The sequence below is a fragment of the Balaenoptera ricei genome, chromosome 1 (assembly GCF_028023285.1).
Source record: "Balaenoptera ricei isolate mBalRic1 chromosome 1, mBalRic1.hap2, whole genome shotgun sequence".
NCBI lineage: Eukaryota > Metazoa > Chordata > Mammalia > Artiodactyla > Balaenopteridae > Balaenoptera > Balaenoptera ricei.
The window spans coordinates 25,061,242-25,073,875 of record NC_082639.1 but is presented as its reverse complement, the minus strand read 5'-3'; the positions used below and the strand labels follow the sequence as shown (position 1 = coordinate 25,073,875).

At 57.6% G+C, this 12,634-nt stretch overlaps 1 protein-coding gene across 2 annotated transcripts; it reads right to left on the bottom strand.

The window, feature by feature from the left end:
- Positions 1-536: 536 nt before the first annotated feature.
- HCRTR1 (hypocretin receptor 1) lies at positions 537-10,386 on the bottom strand. Of its 2 annotated transcripts, none has more exons than XM_059896464.1 (8): positions 10,204-10,386; positions 8,672-9,009; positions 8,304-8,482; positions 6,875-7,118; positions 6,386-6,501; positions 4,286-4,512; positions 3,101-3,222; positions 537-1,374 (listed from the first exon to the last, which is right to left on the bottom strand). In XM_059896464.1, the coding sequence occupies exons 2-8, from the start codon at positions 8,868-8,870 to the stop codon at positions 1,184-1,186; spliced, it is 1,278 nt and encodes a 425-aa protein (XP_059752447.1). In that variant the 5' UTR covers positions 8,871-9,009; positions 10,204-10,386; the 3' UTR covers positions 537-1,183. The 2 variants fall into 2 exon arrangements, with proteins under 2 accessions (XP_059752447.1, XP_059752454.1); XM_059896471.1 differs by lacking the exon at positions 10,204-10,386 and adding an exon at positions 9,737-10,096 and having other exon boundaries at positions 8,672-9,333.
- Positions 10,387-12,634: the final 2,248 nt, after the last annotated feature.

The window sequence follows — 12,634 nt, the reverse complement described above, 5'->3', positions numbered from 1 at the left end:
CTCCTCTCAGCAGAGAGTCCTTCAGACTGCTTCCCACCTCCTGCTCTGGCAGCAAGGATCAGGGCCTCTGGCAGCCCTCTAATCATCTTGGTGGCAGATGGAGCACGTCTAGCCCAGTCTCTGGCTTTCTCTTTTAAATCTGTGAGTTCATAGAAAATAAATGCAAGCCCTGATTTCCAAGAAGGTGAATATAACAGTAAATCGGTCTGTTAACCCCGCTGTCTGCCCACCCTACCCCCCTTACCTTCCATAGACTGCTGGGCTCGTGAGCAGACAGATGTGGCCAGGATTGAGATCGTGGCATCAGAGGATCGGAGCCACGTGAGCGGGCAGGAGCACGTGTGCTCTGAGGCCTGCCCAGGAGCCATCTGGGATCCCGTGTGTTAGGGGACGAGAGGTGGGAGGGGTCAGCAGATAGCAGCATTCCAGCACTGCCTTGTCTTCTCCCCTCCCCCAGCCTCCCCACCTTCTCACTCCTAACCCAAGAAGCACAGATTTTGTGCAATGACAAGGAAAGGGAACATTCAGTGCCAGACTTTTAATTACAGTTGCTTCAGGCTGCTGGCCTCCATACCAAACGGCCTCATGGAGAGTGTCCTATCACTGCACGACCGACGGGGTGCAGTCTGTGGTGTGTGCACTTGGCACCTGGTGAGGGTGGGGCTCTGTTCCCACTGGGGAAGGGCTGGGCTCAGATTAGTTCACATGGGCCTCAAGGAGCGCTGCCCAGTGCAGCCTGGGCTTTAGAGCCCCTGGACCAGATGGAAATGCCTGCTGGGACCCTTATAGCAGACTCCAGGGAAGACCTATGATTGGGTAGGAGAGGGGTCTTTGGGAGGAGGGCCAAGCTCTGGAAGGATGATGGTGATGGATGGTACTGTGTGGTATAGCCAAGTGGGAGGAACACAACGTTAATCTTGTCCATAACACTTTACAGTTTACAGAGAGCTTTCCACCTTCTTGAGCGTGCTTAATCCTCACATCAATCCACTTAGGGGACGCAGCTCAGAGAAGGGAAGTGACACTGCCCAGAGTTAAACAGAAAACGAGGCGAGGAGCCCCGGCCTCGCACTGCAACCAGCAATCTTTCCACGAGGAGTGGGGGCAGGTCCCCCAGTAGTCAGAGGAGCAGCCCAGGCAGGGGATAGGTTGCACCCCCTTTTGCCACCAGGATGGCCCTCGCTCAGGGCAGCACCGTGGTGACACTGGTGAGCACCACGTGCTCCGAGACTCTGGAGACAGAGCACCGGCTCTGCAAGGACAAGGACTTGTGGCTGGCAGAGGAGCGAGGGCTGGGGGCCTTCAGAGAGCCGCAGGGACCCAGGCCAGGCAGGCAGCAGGAGAAGGCGGCCTTAAACTGCTCCCGGAATTTGCCTTGGTTGAGAGACAGAAGACACAGCCATAAGGAGACAGAAGTGGCAGGAAGGGGCCTTGGGCCCAGGGACACCCACGCAGCTCCAGCCAAGCTGCCTGTGAGGGGGTGGGAGGGAAGGGAAGAGCTGGGCAGGAGAGAGCCCCAAGGCGACCTCGTCACTGCCAGGGAGAGTGAGGACAGAGGCCCTGGAGCAGGTTCCCAAGGAGAAATGCGATTTTCATCTGATTCCTTGACTGCGCTCTGGCTCTGAGCCTGGCTGAAAACGTTTTGTCTGGCTCAGGGAGCTCAGGTCACCTCTGCCCTCGTTGGCGGGTAGGTGGAGGGGCTCAGGACTCACCATCTGTGGCTAGGCTTTCCCCATCTCTGCCCCATGGTGATGAAAATGACAGTGGCAGCAGTCCTTGCACAAGGCACTGCACCAGGCGCCTGAGTTTGTCGCCCAGCTCACCCCATCACCCTGAAGGCCTGGCTGGAGTCCTTTAACCTCACTCCACAGAGGCACACAGAGGTGCAGTGGCTTGCCCAAGGTCACCAGCCAGAATTTGGGCCCCGTTCTCATTCCAGAGCCTTTGCTTAAAGGGTAGGGGACAGCGGGGAAGGAGGGACCACCACAGCCACCTGTACAGTCAGAGGACACCAGGCAACAGATTGTGCTGGAATTGAACAACTGTGTTTCAATCACCCCGCAAGCCTGGCCAGTGCCCAGCAGAGGGCCGAGCACACAGTAGGCGCTCAGTAAATGTAGACCAAACGAAGGCATGCACGTCAGGAAGTCTGCCTGATGTGTCCTCTGCCGCTTGCTCATCTCTTCTGTTCTCTCCTCTGAGCTGGAAACCACCCGGCTAGCCTTTGTTGAGTAATTCTTTGGTCTCAGTGAGGGTTACAGCATTGACCCCAGCCCCTTCTTTAACCTTTCAACCTTTTCTCAAAGACTGTCCAGGCTTGAGCAGTCATCTGGTGAGTTCTCTAGGCCTGGTCCGAGTCAGAGGTCTGGTGAGTCACACTCTGCTGGGCCCAGGCGGGGGCCCGGGGTGGGGCCTTTCCACCCTGAGACCAGGAGGTAGTGGAAGGGGGTGGGGGCTATGGGACAGCGGAGAGAGGAGGCCTGGGCTGGGGGACAGGGGACCAGGGATGCCTGGACTTGCAGAGGGGAGAGTGGGAGGGCTGGTGCTGGAGGCAGGTGGATTCAGGGGTAGCCCCCCCCACCCCAAATTCGGGCCGCTCTGCCAGTATGTGTCTAGCTGGGCATGGGGAAGCTGTTTCCTGGCCCTGGGCTGCCTCGCTGGTGGCCCTCCCTTCCCCCTGATGCCTCGATTATGCAGTCATCTTCTCAGGCAGGGGCTCCATCTGGAGCCTGTGTTGACCAGACTGGCTGATTGGCAGTCCTGCAGTGCATGCATCAAGCAGGGGTGGAGGTGAGCTGGCCCAGCCCCTGCGCTCCCACCCACTCAGTGGTCTGCGTAATCTGCAAAACTGGGTCCTGGTGCTGGTCACCTTCTTTGGCCACTATTGGGAGTGTGGCCTGTCTCCCACTCAGAGCAGGGCTCTTGGGCGGGGACAAGTCTTCCCCCTGAGTGGGAGTTCCCAGAGCAGGGTCATGATCGCCAGGAGGCAGCAGGTGTATCCTTCCCCGCATGCTTTATTCAGCCTGGGTTGAAGATGGGGAGACTATTGTCCTGGGGACTGTTGCCACCCTCAGTCACTCTGCGTCCCCAGCCCACTCACCACTGAGGAAGTTGTAGATGATGGGGTTGGCGGCGCTGTTGGCGTACACCAGCCAGTGGGAGAAGGTGAAGCAGGCATAGACGGCTTCTCGGTCGCTGGCTTGGTGGAACATCCCAAACACCCTAGGACCAGGGGGCAGGCCACTCAGAAATGGGATAGATTGTGTGTGTGTGTGTGTGTGTGTGTGTGTGTGTGTGTGTTTATGTTGGGCAGGAGTCGCTGTCCTCATCTACCAGACAGGAAAACTCAGAAAAGGAAGGCGAGTTGACCAAGGTCACATAGCTCATGAATGGCTGTAAAGTACAAGAGTCCCACTGCCCCTTCTGTCCACCAGGTAGCCCTTTCCTGGGCCTCTGAGTCTGGGGTCCTTACCACAGTTTGGGGTTCTTGGGCGCAGAAAGTATGACCAGAGTGGGCCTAGGAACAGGGACCAGGGTACCTCTGCTCAGTCACCAGCTGTGTGATCCCCTGGGGCTCCCCCTCCACTTTATCATCCATCCCCATAGCAGCATGATGAGTCATAGACATCATCCATTTTTCAAATAGGGAAACTGAGGTTCAGAGAAGCAAAGTGATACGTCCAAGATCACACAGCCAGGAAGTGACCAAGCACAAACTCACACTGAGATTGTCTCATGGCAAAGAGCCCAGGGTCTTGCCCTGCCCCCCTCCCCACCCCCACCCCATGGCCTCTCACTTGCTATTCTTCCAGACACCTGTGGGTGTGGTTCTTCCCTTCCTTCAAGTCTCTGCCAAATGTCACTTCCTCAGAGAGGGTTTTTTTTTTTTAACCATTACATCTAAAGAACATTTTTTTTAAACCCCACCAACCTCTGTCACTGTCATTCTCTATCCACTTTCCCTATTTTTTCTTCAAAGCAGTTATCACTGGCTGACATTGTAATACATGTCCATTCTCTCTCCCACCAGATGTCGCCTCCACGAATGCAGGACATTGTCCCGTGCACTCGTTCACTCCATTCCCAGCCCTAACAACCTGATGATTGAGTGCCCAGACGAGAGAATTTTCACGATAGCCCTAGGAGGCAGGCTAGCCTGTATTATTATGGAGAAATAATAATAATAATAATGGAGAAAGCCAGGTCTTTCTCCGAAGCAGAGAGAGCTCCTTCCTCTGACCCCACCACCTCTCCCCACCCCCAACCCCTCCCCACACGCTCTCACCTCTTGAGGACATTGAGGACACTGATGGGCAGGTAGCAGAGGGCAAAGACCAGCAGCACCACCATCAGCATCTTGGCCGTCTTCCTTCGAGCTCGCATTTGCTTTACCTCAGCCAGGAAGGCACGGGCCCGAGGCGGGGGCTCTGCGCCCACACCCTGCCCCTGGTCCTCCAGCTGGTCTGAGGGCCTCTTCCAGTTCCTCACCAGGGCCGACGTGGTGCCGGGGATCTGTCCAGCACACACAGACAGCAGCGGTGGGTACAGCTCCTTGGATGGGTCGTTCTGCTTCGCTGGGCCTGCTCCAGGCTGGACCCTGGGGCAGGGGGAGGTGGGCAAGGGAACAAACCCTTGCAGCAGGAAGGAGCCTAATATTCATGATAAAAGCCAACACTCTGGACTTGAGTGTACTTCCATTTTCCATTAGCTCATCGTGAGACCACCCACAATATGCCTCTTGGGACGGTATTATTCACCCTTAGTTATAGATGAGGTAGGGGACCCTTGACAAGTCCCCAGGTCACAGCCTGGGGCCTGAACATCCTTCCAGCTACCCATCCATCGTCCTTAAATCACCACCTCCATCTGTGGTGACAGGGGTGGTTGGATGACTCGTGCCTCCCCTAGTCCGTGCCCGACTCTGGGAGGCCTGAGCAAGGGGCGTGCAGGTGGACAGCGTGGAATGGCCTGGGCCTCAGAGCACAGGTCCCAGCCTAGGTCAGTGCCGATAGGCCTGTGGTGGTTCTAGGCTCCTGGAGCAGCCACAGATATTCTCAAAGCCTCTCCCACACTGGACACCTGAATCACCCCACAACAGAAGGGCATGGGGCTAGAGTTCAGGAAACTTGGGATCCAGGGCCAGCTCAGCCATTCACGAGCTATGTGACCTTGGTAAACTCACTTTTCTTTTCTGAGCCTTGGTTTTCCTGTTGGATAAGGATAGCGACTCCTGCCATCGTGACCGGGGGACTGCGAGGAGCAGATGGCAAGTGTTGGTGGGCCGCAGGGCTGCTCGTGTTCTGGCCAGCTTCCTCTCCCCGCCCGGGCACTGACCCAGGACTCGTCCCGCAGTGCCAGGGGCCTCTGAGCACCCCCTCCCATGGCAAACCGCTCCCCCCCACACCAAAACCTGCTGTTGGTCAGTTTGTAATAGAGGAAAGAAGGAAGGCCCTGGAACCAGAAAGGCTCTGCCACTCATCGGCCGTGGCAGATTGGTTGCCCTTACTCAGCATTTGTAAAGTGGGTAATATTGCTTCTTTGCTTAGATACTTGTGAAGACATTGCAAGCAAAGTGCCTAATTTGGACAGCAACATGGAGGTGTTATTGCTGTTGTGGCACTGAACCGAGCATTGGAACCCCACAGACCCGGGTTTTAGTCCCTGATCGTCCACTCGCTGGTGAGGGATTTGGGAGAAGTTGCTTTGCCTCTCTGGGTCTCAGTTTTCTCATATATTAAGGTGGGGATAGGGACTTCCCTGGTGGCACAGTGGTTAAGAATCCACCTGTCAATGCAGGGGACACGGGTTCGAGGCCTGGTCCAGGAAGATCACACGTGCCGCGGAGCAACTAAGCCCGTGCGCCACAACTACTGAGCCTGCGCTCTAGAGCCCGCGAGTCACAACTACTGAGCCCACGTGCTGCAACTACTGAAGCCCGCGCGCCTAGAGCCCGTGCTCTGCAGCAAGAGAAGCCACCACAACGAGAAGCCCGCGCACCGCAACGAAGAGTAGCCCCTGCTCGCCGCAACTAGAGAAAGCCCGCATGCAGCAACGAAGACCCAACGCAGCTAAAAAAAATAAAATAAATAAATTTATTAAAAAAAAAAAAAGGTGGGGATAACATATGGTGGTGAAGAGGGTGCAAGACTAGCTGGGAGTGCCTGGTACAATAACTGGCAGCTACTGATATTAGGAGGATGTTTGTTACTATTCGGTTCCAGGGCCGGCACTAGCAATTTTGGCCTTGAGTTTGACATGTGCCTAGGCCTTGCCTCTCTGGTTGCGGCCAGGATGGCATGTTCTGAAGGCAGAGGACTGTCTACTCCCTCAGACCAGTACCCCTGTCCCCTCCCAGCCCAGACAGTGACACCAGAGTGCGCCTCACCTGGCGGCCCCAGAGCTTGCGGAAGATCTGGAAATAGGCCATGGCCATGAGGCCTAGCGGGGCCAGGTAGGTGACAATGAAGAAGCAACTGTGGTAGATCTTGGGATAGAGATCATCTGCAGGGGCCAAGAGATGCGAGGGTTGGGCTCAATCTGGGAACCCTCAGCCTGCCCTGCTTAGCAATACCACCCGCCCTGACTAGGGCCAAAGTAAGCAGCTGGGCCCCATACAGGTGCCATGGCAGAGAGACCCTGGAGTTGCCCAGCCCCAGTGGTCTCCATCCTGGAGGGACCCCTGACAGATGTCTACACTAGAGGAGGTACCCATGCCGGAGGTATCCCTGGTAGATGCCTGCTCTAGGGTGTCCTCCCAGGAGATACCCACCCCTGGGTGCCCACCCCAAAAGTGCCCTGATAGATGTCTGCTCTGGGGGGGTGTGCCCCGGAGGTGCCCACTTCAGGGACACCTGCCCAAGGCTCCCGCCGTTACCTGCCCAGCGTTCATCACAGACAGAGAAGAGCCGGGTGCGGTTGGCTAGCTCGGGCAGCACACTGCTGCATTCCATGACAGCAGCCTGGGGCACCATGACAGCCAGCGACACGGCCCAGATGCCCAGGATGGAGCCACGAGCACGCCGGGCAGTGCTCTTGAACAGCAGGGGGTGGCAGATGGCATACCAGCGGTCCAGGGCGATGAAGCTGAGAGTCAGCACTGCCACTGACACAGACACGGCCTGCCCCATGGGGACACAATGTCAGTTCTTTTGGGGGCCACCCAGAGACATGGGGGGAGTGATGGAGCTCACAGCCCAGAAATACCAGGCAGCCAGGTGCAGTGCAAATCCTGACTCCGCCACTTACTGCCTGTGTAGATTTGGGCAAATCACTCACCCTCTCTGAGCCTCGTATGCAGAATGGGAATGTATCATCCACCTGGCAGGATTCTTGTGAGAATAAATGAAATTATGGATGGAGAATGTCCAGCTTGAGACCTGGCACATAGTAGGTGCTCCCCTACTATGAATAATAATTTACACTTTAGGAAATAACTACGTGGCGGACACTGTTCTCATTATCCTCACAACAACCCTTGAGGTGTGTCCTCTTACCCCCAAGGTACAGGTAAGGAAACTGAAGCAAGAAAGATTAAATAACTTGCCTAAGGTGGATTTCCTCACCTGCCTGTCTTTATTCTCAGGGTTGCCAGAGTTAATGGGTTGAGTGGGAAACCTCCAAATAATGGGAAATCCAAGAGGCGTTTCTCTCTGCCCCGGGATCCCATCCCTTCCCCAGGCTGTGAGGAAAAAGAGTCCTCATTCTGGGAGGCAGAGATGAACCTAGGCCAGAGACGTAGGGGCACTGGCTCCAGGAGTGCTCCCTTCCCTCTGGGGTACAGGGAGAGGGTCGAGGGATGCAACCCTCTGGCCAGCTCTCCTTCCAGCCCAGCAACCCTACGGGACAGGCTGACGCCCACCACTGGGAGAGGGAAGGCCCCGGCCAGGATCGGAAGGGGCGGGGAGGAGACTCTTGCCAGCCCGCCACCTCAAAGCTGCCCCCCTTGGGATCAGGGAACAGGCCCACTCTCTGTCACGGTCGGCTTGCGCCTCTCTCCTCCACTGTGTGCCCGTGTACCTGGAAGTGACTGTACATGTGTCCGTACATGCCTGTGTGTATGTCTATGGGTGTGACCTGGAGGGGATCTCTGTATGAGTATATGGGGCTGTGTCTGTGTCTGTGTCCTTGAGTGTCGTGCCTGGCGGCCTGCCCTTGCTAACAATAGAGCATGACACTGCCAAGGTACTGAGCCATGATGTCCTGTCTAAAAGGCAAGTTTGAAATTCACTGAGACCTATGCAAGGCCATGGTTTTTGTACTTGGTATGACAGGGGGGTCATGAGGGGCACCCAGGCAAAGCTCACCTGTAGATAGGGGATGACCTTGCAGAGGGCATGGCCGAAGAGCCAGGATTCAGTAATGTCTACCAACAAGCTAGCCGGCAGGCAGATGGCCGTCACCAGCACGTCGGCCAGGGACAGGTTGACGATGAAGTAGTTGGTGACCGTCCTCATGTGGTGATTCCGCCACACGGCCAGACAGACTGCAGGGTGGGAGCAGGATGAGATGAGGCCGGTGGCAGAGCCACACCCAGTCTAGCTGGGTCCCATCAGTGAGACCCTTCCCCCACAGTACCCAGTAGGGGCTGGGGGGAGGGGGAGAGAAGCAAGGCCCAGGACTCCTCCCACTCCCCAGGGGAAGCCCGAAGCACCACAGGGACCTAGAGACCTACCCAGCGTGTTGCCCACCAGGGCCACGAGGAACACAGCCACGTAGGCGGCGATGAGGACCCACTCGTACTGCTTCGGGTACAGATAGTCACGCCACAGATAGCGGAGAAACTCGTCTTCATAGTCTGGAGGCACCGGGGACGGTTCCCCGCTGCCAGTGGGGACCCCCATCTGGGGCCCTGGGGTGGCCGAGGGCTCCATGAGCTCAGGAGCCACTACAGCTGATGGACGTCCCAGGCTCTCCCAAGGGAGGGGCGCCCCCAGGCCAGGCCTTAGCCCACTTCCCTCAGGGGACCCAGAGTCTTGCACTCAGGTGTTTGTGGTCCCAGCCTGAAACCTTCTGAAGGAAGGAAAAGGGAACGTTAGGGAGAGTGCCAGGCAATTTGCAGATAAGCTTCCTCTTAATTCTCACAGTCATGTGGGTTATGGAGAGCCTGAAATCGATGGAGAAAGACAGATCTGCCTTGCATCCCAATTTCATACCAGTTGGGTAACTTACCTCTCAGCCTTGGTTTCCCCATCTATCCCGTGGAGTAATAACTGAACCGGCCTCACAGGGCCCCGCTGAGGAGTAATGAGCTGTAATGAATGCCAAGTGCTTTACCCAGAAACTGGCACCGGAAGCTGGCTTCACGGTCATTGCCGGTTACCACTATTAAGAGCCCTGCTTTGCAGAGGGGGAGATAGAAGCTCAGAGAGGTTGAGCCCCTTGCTCAAGGTCACAAAGCTGCTATTCCAGGTCTGTCTGAGTCCACCAAATACCACAGATTGGAGAGGGGAAGCCATCCTGATTTAAATGTTCTCTCCTGAGTCAGTTCACAGGCCTGAATTTTTGGTTGAAAAACTGGTCAAGGGAGGCTTTTAAAGACCCAGGCCCCACTCACAAGACCTGCCAGACCCTCCCTGGTGGGGACACACACACACACACACACACACACACACACACACACACACACACACAGTGTGGGTAGAGGTGCAGGGAGGAACTGACAACCTCTCCGAAAGCGAGGGGAGAGCCCCAGGCACAGGGGCTGGGCCCGTCAGCCCCCAACCCCCGCTAGTCCCACCTTGAATCCCGTGGCCGCGATGCGCCCCGGCGGCCGCCAGGGGTCGCTGGACCGGCGAGCGGGCCGCCCTCTTCATTCATAAATCCGGCCTCGCACCCCGCCCCTCCTCGCTCGCTCAGACCCGTCCTTCCCCCGGCTGAGAAGGGAGGACCCCGGACGTATGTAGGAGGGTTGCCGATCCCTGGAGACCCCCCGGGGAGCATGAGGGGTCTCCTTCATACCCGCAGCGGGCGCCGGCGGACCCGCTTCCTCAGCGGGACCTCCCTGCATCTCTGGGGCTGTGGGGGCTGCGGTGGGGGGAGCGAGGGCGCGAAGCGTTCTTTAGGAGCCTGCCTGCCGGGAGGAGGGCAGAGCATGCCGGGGACCCAGCCTCCCAGCACCCAGGTTAGCTCCCGAGACTCTTGGCTCCCGCCGAAGGTCCTCTGGAACCCCCCACCCCGAGCCCGGGGGTCCCCCAAGCCCCACACCTGTTGGCTCCGGGACCCCGGCGTCCTCGGCTGCTGGTCCCACGATCTTGCACCGGGACTTTGCCTCCCCGCCCCGAAGGCCGATCTCCGGGGACTGGGGGTGGAGGGGAGGGGGCCGGGGCAACCGCCTCCCAAGGATGCGCTACCTGGGCTCTCTTGGCTGGGCGCGAGCGCTGGCTCCGACGCGGGCTGTGGCTGGGCGCGGGCTCCGCCAGGCTGCGCGCCGCGGGGTGAGGGGGGGGTGCCGGGGCGGGAGGGGCAGGGAGGGGAGGGAGCCCCTGGCCGGTCTCGGCTGCAGGTCTCCCAACCCAGAGACCGGGAGGGAGATGCTCGTTCCTCCTCGCCCCAGACTTCAAGCGTCCATCCCACCTCCATTCATGTTTGCATCCGTTCATTCATACCTTTCGCATTCATTTAACATTTCTGCCTCCGGCTACTCTGCTTTCAGAGCGCACCTACTGTGTGCCGGCGGGCCCCGGGCAGCTTCGAAGAGCCACAGTGCAGAGGTGGATCCCAGCCCCACCTCTCCCCGCTGCCTCACCTAGCTGATGAGGATGAGGGCACAGGTGGGTCACTGCACCACCTCCAGCCAGGCCCCGGCTGTTGCTGGAGCAGCTAGCTCCCGGCGATGCCAGAAGGCCCTGCTCGCCCTTCTCACAGCCTCCGATTCCATCTGCCCTCCAATCCTTTTTGTTCATACCTACTTTCCCCCCTCCCAAGACAAGGACAGTAGGTGGGGGCAGGAAGGGGGGGCGCCAGAGGGGCTGATGAATTCAACTAACATTTTCTAAGCTGTGTGCCAGGCAATGAGCTAGAATAATGCAGCTGCCATTTGTACAGTCCCCACCATCTGCATGATCTCATTTAATCTTCACATCGACCCAGTGAGGCAGCTGTTACCATCCCCATTTCACAGATAAGGACCCTGGACTCACATGGTTCAGTGACTTGCCCAAGGTCACACAGCAGAGGCCGAGATGGGATTCAAACCTGCACTCTTCTCCAGGTCTACCTTCCTCCCACACCAGACGGAGGCTGGCTGGAGGCAGGTGGGCTGACAGCCAGGCAAGTCCTCTATAGAGCGAGGAGAGCTGCCAGGGGGCCCAGGAGCTGGGGGGCACAGAAGGACAGATTGATCCAACCAGGGCATCAGGACAGGCCTCCTACAGCAGGAACACACCAGAGACCTAAAGAATGAGAAGGAAGCCCTGCAGGGGGTGATTCAAGGCAGAGGAAACAACAGGGGCAAAGGTGAGGATGTTGGACCTTCCAGGAGTCACAAGTGGATGAAGGGTGACCTTCTGAGCATCAAGCCATCACCTTGGCTATTATCTGTCTCAGGACAGGACCTTCCTAAAACATCAGAGTCACCCTCCCCTCTGACCCTCGGAGATTCACACCCCTTCCCTCCTGGGAGGTAACTCCTGAGATGGAACTTCCATCTTCCCTGTTGCAGCCAAAGCCTTTCTTCAAAGGAGCTAGAGATGTACCATTAGGCACAGAGTGTGTGGGAGAGAAGTTGGGGCAGCCCAGGGGACAGGTCAGGGACCTCCTTCACCTGTCCAGGGCAGGAGGAAGGACTGAAGCTGGCCCTAGGGCAGAACCCTGTCCCTGGGTGCAATCCGCACATGAGTGATGGGTCAGAGCACCCTTGCGGTAACAACGCTCTGTCCTGCCTGCCCTAGGTGCTGGCAGAGGTAGGGGAATGGATCAGGGGACGTGTGTGTGTGTGTGTGTGTGTGTGTGTGTGTGTGTGTGTGAGAGAGAGAGAGAGAGAGAGAGAGATGGAGCTTGAGTGTCTGTGTTTAGAAGTAAGGGCTGTGACTGTGTGTCTGGGGAATCCAGTGTGTTGCTGTGTGTGTGTTTGCGTCTCTGAGCCTGAATGTAGGTAGGGGACAGGCTCTGGGTTGATGACTGGGGGGCATCCTGGGTGGGATATGTCTGTATGGGTCTTGATTTGTCTCTGTGTGTACTGGTGTTTGTGTCTATGAGGGATGTGTGTGTGTGTGTGTGTGTGTGTGTGTGTGTTGGGGGGGTGTCTGTCTCTCGGTGTGTCTGGGTGTGTGACTGTGGCTTTGACTAGCAGTGGCCTCCCAGTGTGTTCTCTTGTGAGTGTGGGAATGTGAGTGTGGTGTGCCTTTGCGTCCATGGCTCTGCGAGTGAGCGTGCGTGCGTGGAACTCAGTACGTCTGCCCCCACGGGGATGACTCATCTAATCCCCCACGTGAACCACCCCCCATCTAGAGCTGTGACTGTTTGCTAGCTAGGGGCTAGGGAGGGGGCCGCGGCACACGCGGGGAGGGGAGGCACATAGCGCGGGACAGTCAAATGACAGCTGCAGCCGGATGTGAAAGGTACAGACCCCTCTGTGCCTGTGTGGGTGGCGGGCAGCAGCTGAGCCCAGCACAGACCAGGCTTAGAACCCAGCCCA

Excerpts from the sequence above, each read along its gene's own strand:
- HCRTR1 (XM_059896464.1), bottom strand. The coding sequence starts at position 8,870 with ATGGAGCCCTCGGCCACCCCAGGGCCCCAGATGGGGGTCCCCACTGGC. Across the intron at positions 4,513-6,385 it reads GCAAGCTCTGGGGCCGCCAG|ATCCCCGGCACCACGTCGGC; the intron begins GTGAGGCGCACT and ends TGTGCTGGACAG. Across the intron at positions 3,223-4,285 it reads GTCCTCAATGTCCTCAAGAG|GGTGTTTGGGATGTTCCACC; the intron begins GTGAGAGCGTGT and ends CCCTGGTCCTAG.